This window comes from Athene cunicularia (assembly GCF_003259725.1).
Source record: "Athene cunicularia isolate RWA chromosome 28 unlocalized genomic scaffold, athCun1 chr28_part2, whole genome shotgun sequence".
NCBI classification, from domain to species: Eukaryota; Metazoa; Chordata; class Aves; order Strigiformes; family Strigidae; genus Athene; species Athene cunicularia.
This window is the reverse complement of record NW_020799140.1, coordinates 1,685,654-1,692,284: the sequence shown is the minus strand read 5'-3', so window position 1 is coordinate 1,692,284 and position 6,631 is coordinate 1,685,654. Positions and strand designations below refer to the sequence as shown.

At 60.4% G+C, this 6,631-nt stretch overlaps 1 protein-coding gene across 4 annotated transcripts in view; it reads right to left on the bottom strand.

Annotated features, from left to right (window-relative positions):
- Positions 1 to 1,465: 1,465 nt before the first annotated feature.
- ADAMTS10 (ADAM metallopeptidase with thrombospondin type 1 motif 10) overlaps positions 1,466 to 6,631 on the bottom strand; it is a 57,176-nt gene continuing 52,010 nt past the window's right edge. For all 4 annotated transcript variants that reach the window (XM_026865235.1, XM_026865236.1, XM_026865237.1 and 1 more), the window contains exons 21-25: positions 6,121 to 6,250; positions 5,276 to 5,480; positions 4,581 to 4,757; positions 3,721 to 3,877; positions 1,466 to 3,346 (exon numbers count right to left, since the gene is read on the bottom strand). In XM_026865235.1, the coding sequence (XP_026721036.1) occupies positions 3,237 to 3,346; positions 3,721 to 3,877; positions 4,581 to 4,757; positions 5,276 to 5,480; positions 6,121 to 6,250 (779 nt within the window). In that variant the 3' untranslated portion in view covers positions 1,466 to 3,236. The remainder of the gene's footprint in view (positions 3,347 to 3,720; positions 3,878 to 4,580; positions 4,758 to 5,275; positions 5,481 to 6,120; positions 6,251 to 6,631) is intronic.

Sequence of the window (6,631 nt, the reverse complement as noted above, 5' to 3'; positions counted from 1 at the left end):
CCTGAGCTCTGCGGGGAGAACTTCTTGTCACAAGGACTCGCGGAGCCAACAGGACAGATGCCCCCGAGACTGGCTTGGAGGGAGTGGAGAAGGGCTGGTGGGACATGGGGTGGCAGGGGACTGTCTGGGCCAGAGCCATGACAGGATTGTTGAGCTGAAGCTGGTCCCTGGAAGGAGGGGAAAAGGGCAGCAGAGCTGCTCCGGAGGGTTTGGAGAGAGCAAACGTTACTTCTTCGGGGAGGTACTTAGCAGAGTCCCTGGCAACCTGCAGGTGAGGCCTCAGGAGCCGGCGAGTGCTGCTCAGGGCTGCAGAAGCCCCTTGGAGGAGCTCGGGAGCAGGCACCTGCCCTGTGTCAGGCGTCGAGCGAGGGGGCACAAGGGGCTCGGCTGAGCAGGGACCTGCTCGCTGAGCTGCAGAACCACGTTCTTTATTTTTGTACCATACGTTGTCCTCTGCCTGGCAGAGCAGAGGGTGCCAGCTGCAGCACCCAGCCTGCCAGCAGGGCCAGGGCTGGAGGAGCGAAGTTACTGCCAAGCAGGGGGTTCCAATCACAAATTCATGGCCAATTCTGCAAAGGCCGGGCTTGGGGCAGCCCACCAGCAGGCCGGGAGTCAGCAGGGCCGCAAGGGTTGGCTCTGCTCCCAGGCTGCCGTAGCTGAGGAAGGACGCTGGCTGTGTCAGAGACAGGAGCTGCTTCACCTTCTGCTGACCAGAGCCGCAGTTGCTCCCCTACAGACGCGTGCAGAGGCTGCGGGTGTGGGGAGCGGGTCCCACCATGGGGGGACTGGGCAGGGGCAGAGGAGCTCAGTCCTGGGCACCCTGCCTTTCCCAGGCAGGTCGTCCTTCAGGCCAGCCAAAGGGACCCATGCTCAGCCGTCGCAGCTGGCCGCCATCACAGTGGCCTCCTGATGGTACAAACCAGCTCCTCACTGCCCACTCTCCCCCATCCTAGAACAGGACAGACCTGCCCCTGGCCACCAGCTTCTCGTGCCTGTGGCACCAGCGATGGCAGCAGGACAGGAGCGGGGAAGCCTCAGCAGCGATTGCAGCTCCTGGGTGCTTCAGCCCAGCGCCCAGCAAAGCTGCCACACGACGTCTTGGGGCACCTATGAGCTGCCAAACCGAAGAGGACATGTGGAAACTGGCTGGTTGGTAACGCCAAACTACAGCCGATGGCACAGCGGCGATGGAGGTTGACCCAGTGGCTGACCAGGAAACCGGCATTATCACACCGGGTCTGTGTGCCCCTGGGTTGCACAGCCAACCCGTCAGGGGTCTGCCAAGGGGAAGCCTGTTCCTGCGCCACGCAGCAGCTCTGGGCGAATCTGCACCTCTCTGAGGCGCTCCAGCCCCTCAGGCTGCCCAAACCCCTCCTGCAGCATGAGCCTGAGGAGCGTGCTGGTGTGGGGCTGCCCAGAGCCCAGGCTTGCCGCTCAAGAAACACGACTGGCTCCAGAAGCTGCGCCCGGGATCGTAGCTACTCCTTTATTATAAATCATGCCGTTACGTTGCTCCTCCTCAGAGTTAGTATGTTAAACATTTCTCGTTATGTATATACCTATATAAAAAGGTGAAAACATCCCCTCCCCTCACCCAAATGTCAGAATGGAGCATGGCACCAGGAAGGAAGACACACAAAGGCCTGCTCGACAGCCAAACGGGGTTTGCTGAGCACCAGAGAAGCTGCGATCGGCTGATGAGCGGGTAAAAATACAGATGGTTGAGTAACACATGAGGGCTGGCAGGGCGGAGAGGTTTGCTCTGGGGAAAGAGGGCTGTCCGCCTCCCTGCACCGTACGGAGGAGCCCCAGGGGGAACAGAGCATGGCTTTGGACAAGATTTCCCATCTCTGTGATGCGGAAAGGCCTGAAAAGAAGAAGAACGACAACAACGATAACAAAAAGATAATTTGTAGGTTGGAAATTCAGGTCTCCTCCACCAGCTGCGGTGGCCCATGGAGTAGACGTGTTTGGCCCAGATTTGGGCAGGGGGTGACCTGGGGCAATTTCAAGCCTGCTCTTTTCCCATCACTGGAGGTCTCCTGCGGGCAGAGGAGTGGGTGGCACTGGGCCTGGCACCCCGAGGCCACGGAGGCATAGAGTGAGGCTGCCCTTGGAGGCAAAGCACCTTTTGGAGGCAAAGCACCTTTGGAAATAAAGCACCTTTGGAGGCAAAGCAGCCGCGGAGGCCGTGGCGTTTGCTGGGGAGGGCCCTGCTAGGACCAGGCAGACTGGTCCTGGGTCACAGCTCGGGCAATGGGGACACTGTGACCAAGACAGTTCTCGTCCTGCATCCTTTGCTTTGCGTCCTGCAGCCCAGCACATCCTTGGCGCCCGTTACATGACTGCAACCCTGAGCACGCCCTCGGCCCCGACCTCAGCCTGTACTTCGAGGTGTTTCTGGAATAAAAAAGGGTTGTAATAGTGACAAGGGCTTTAAGAAAAAATAGGCGGACACCCCCATCCAAGTAGGTTTTTAAGAGAGTTTGAATAACCCCCTCTCCCAGTTAAACTGGTGTCACCGCTATGCTCATGGACTGACCCAGTCTCTGTCCCCTGCTGCATGTCCCAAGGTGACAGGACGCAAACCAAGAAAACAAAACCCCTGCTCCAACCCCACTCCCCACAGCAGCACGTCTCTGTCCATCGCCCAGAAGCCACAAGTCACGCTTGTCACCCGCGGCACCTGAAACCTCCTCCCTGTCCCCCCAGGGATGCCCGAGGGAAAGGCAGCAGCCCCCCAGGCGCTTGGCCTGCCCGGGGGGGTCCCGCTGCAGACCACGATGCCCCGCCATGCCCGCGGGACACGGGCATGGAACAGGACGAGGCAGGAGCGGGGCGAGTGGTGCCGGTGGCTGTCTCGGCGCCTGCGGGCCCTGGGTCCGCTACTAATAAATAACAATGTCAGAATTTCAAGTAATGTTCCTGCTGCCGCGCTCTGCCCAGCTTCTCCCTCTCCCACCGCTCATCGAGCGGCTCCTGTCGCACGGGGCCGTGGCGGTGTCTGCAGCGGCTGGCAGTGGTTTAACTGGGAACCTGCCATTGTGAAGCTCGGGGGCGAAGGGTGCATGGCTTTGGGGGACGGGTTTGGGTGACGCCGGCTCCCACTGGAAGCACGACCAGTGTCTGTGTTGGACCCAGGGGAGATTCCTGGGGTGGAGAGGAAGGGCACGGCTCAGCGGCCCTCCGGTGTAGCTTTTGCCTTCCAGTTTTCCCACGGGGTTCACGCTGTCTCCCTAGTGCCCCTGGCATGTTTTACAGCACATCTGTCGGAAGTAGGTCCGGCTGCAGAACTTGAACTTCAGGACGAGTGGGCAGTAGGCCACCTTGTTCACATCCTTGCACTCTGGAGGGATGACAGAGGGAAGCAGGGTTACAGCTGCCCTGGGGGTGAGGAGCCCCAGGGGAAGGAATTTCTAAGCATCGCCATGCAAGCTCCCTTTTCCACCCCCATGCCCAGCTCCTGGGGGCTTTCTGCCAGGAAGCAGCAAGATCCAGCCACGCTGACAAAGCTCCTCAGAGCCTCACTACTGGGAGCTCCTCTTTGCCGAGGTGCAGTGACCTCTTTTATCATGGTGATGGCATGCCAGTTTGGCCTGGGACCAGAGGGGACAGCATCAGGTCTCCCCATGAGACCCTCACCTCGTGTCCCGGTAGCACGTAGCCCCCAAGGCTGGCAGTGCTCCATGTTTCCCTCCCCGGTCCCCCCATCTCCCTCACCTTCAGGGTTGTCCGTAGGTCCTGATTCGCACTTGGTCTCGCACTGCTGCATGCTGGGTGGCTGCAGGGTCTCCACGCAGTCGCTGGACGGCTGCCCGGTGTGAGCCAGGCACTGGACGGATCTTCTTTGCTGGCCAAGGCCACACTGTGCAGAGCACTGTCGGGAGACAGAACAGCACGGAGCTGTGGCAGCTGCCATGGCTTTAGTAACGCAGGGGGAGAGGGCACGGCCAGGTCTCAGGAGGTGCTGAGGATGCTGGATGCATCCCCCCCCCGTCACCAGCAGCTGCAGGGACCTCCCCGGCACGGCTGAGCGCTGCGGCCCCACTTCCCAAAAAGCTTGGTTTGAACCTCCAGGACTCAGTGACGGTCTGTCCAGCCAACCCTAAATTCCCGGCCTTTCCCAGGCCTCCTGCACCCCGATGTCACCCTTCAGCTCGAGGGGCGTTAGAGGGAAGGGAGGACTGTCGGCAACGCCCCGCTGCAGGTGCTGGGCTGGAGCAGTGGGACCAGCAGCGGCCCCGCTTGCAGCTGGCCCAGCCCACCTCTCCAGCCCATCTGCTGCACTGCCCTGCTGTCCCCCAGATACCCATGGGGACCCTCCAACGACTTCTGTGGGGCTCTGCTAGTCCCAGGAGGCTCCCCTGGGTCAGCTGGGTGCTTGGGCTGTCATCACAACAGGCTCCTGAGCCAAGGGAGGGGCAAAGAACTCCACCACGGAGTCCTCCTGGCCCTGAGATAGCTACGGTGGCCACATTGGGTTCTGCTGGCAGGGAAAAGCCTCATGTGCTCTAGGATCTGGGGGGCTGGGGAGGTGGAGTCTTCTCCTTCAATAAGCCCAAGGAAAGGATTGTCCCTACCTCTCCCCACTCGCCAGTCACCCAGCGCGGCGGTGGGCAGCGCCGCAGGTTGCACCTCATGCTGGTCGGGGGCTTGGAGCCTTCGTAGCACTGGGAGGTGGGCAGAGTCGCGCTGTGGTCACCGCTCTTGCAGAGGACAATGCGGTGGCGGAAACCTGGCCCACAGCTTGGGGTGCACTGCAGAGAGAGCACAGGTGTGGTCAGGATTCACGGCAAAGAGCAGAGAGAGGCAGCACTGGCTCTCCCCACCAGTGCTCCCACCTCGTCCATCTCCTGGGCTACAAGACCGTTTCTTACATTAGGCTCTCCATGGCCAGCAGCCATCACCGATGCGTTGGCCCACTGACTAATGCTGCCCTCCCAAGGACAAGTGCCACCAGTAAGGCTTGTTACCAAGGAGCCAGCGCCAGGCCCCGAGGGAATGGCCTCAAGCTGCCCAGGGCAGGGTCAGGCTGGCTCTGAGGAAGGATTTCTGTGCAGAAGGGGCTGTTGGGCATTGGAATGGGCTGCCCAGGGCAGGGGGGAGTCCCCGGGATCCCTGGGGGGGTTGAAGAGTCGGGCTGAGCCAGCGCTGAGGGATCTGGTGGGCTTGGGAACGGTCAGGGGGAGGGTCATGGTTGGGCTGGAGGAGCTGCAAGGGCTTTTCCAACCGAGATGATTCTGGGATTCTGTGCGGGCTGATGTTAAACACTTACTTCGGACCAGTCCAGGGCGACCCACTCTGGAGGGCACGTCTGGTTATTGCAAGGCTCAAGCATCTTTGGACGTGGATGGCTGCAAGAAGCATCATCCAAGGTCTTCTCCTCAGTGGCAGAGATCTTGCGCTTACAGAAGACGCTGCGTGTGCGGACACCCTCGTTGCAACTTCGGCTGCATTCAGACCAGTTCCCAATCACCCAGCTGGAGACGGGTAAAACAACAAAGTTGCAAGGGGTATGGTGGCCCACGCTCATCCCCATACTCCGGTACACAGCCCTACTCCTACTCTGGCCACGGCGTCCCAGGCAGCTCTGGTCAGCCAGAGTTCCTCCACATCTCCCTTTCCCCTTCAAGACAGGGGCAATGGCCAGCCAGGGAAGGGCTGGCACAGTTTCCAAGGGATTGGGCTGAGTATCTGTTCTGCACCGAAGGACCAGGTGGGGAAGGCTCCTTTCTGCAAGTGGCACAGCAGTGCCGGGAGGAGGTCCCGCTGCAGAGCCGAGCCCATCCTTGGCCCACACATCGTGTGCTGGGCGTATCTCTCCCCGAGCAAGGCTCAGGGCACTGCAGTGCAGACAGGTTTTTGCCCCCTGTATCGGCGCTGCCCCTTCCCTGCAGCGATGCACTTGGGCTGCGCAGGTTGCGAGCTGTACTGTGCTCATGATGGGGCACAGATGAGAAAGCTGCCCCCCCATCCCCAGCAGAGCTGCTCCAGCCAGGTAGTGTCACCCCTGGGGACTGTGGCAGGGGACTCCGACTTGGGAATGGCAGAGAGGGGGGAGTTTCACCCTCCTCCACACTGACTCCTCCACCTCGATCTGCTCCAAGCTGTGGTACTCACGCTGGGGGGCACGGTTCGGTATTGCACGGCCTCTGCCGCTCTGGCATTTTAGTTTCAGGGCTACAGAAGTGGTTGAAGACCGTTGAGCCATCGGACAGTTTCTTGCATACCACAGACTGGATCTGGCTGCCTGCCAAGACAAAGAGGCAAGGGGGAAAGAGAGGAGGACCCTGAGGTACGAGCCCCACAGCTCTGCTCCCGCGTGGGCAGTGGGACGGGGCAGCCACTTGTCACCGCACCTCATCGAGCCTGAACCTACATCTCTTGTTCATAACCAAGGCCTCCTCTGCCTCTAACATCTCTGGGAAAAAATGAGTGGGGTGAAGGCTCACCAGCCAGGGCAGGACCCAGCAGAGTTTGCAAAGGATGAAGGATCAAAGTATTCCAAGGATCTCATCCTCAAATAAACCTGTTCTAACCTTGGCCTTGTGACACTTTCTGGGGGAAACAGCTGGAAGAAGAGGGGACAAAACTTTGCGGAGGTCTAGACACAAGACTAGGTCAGCACCCT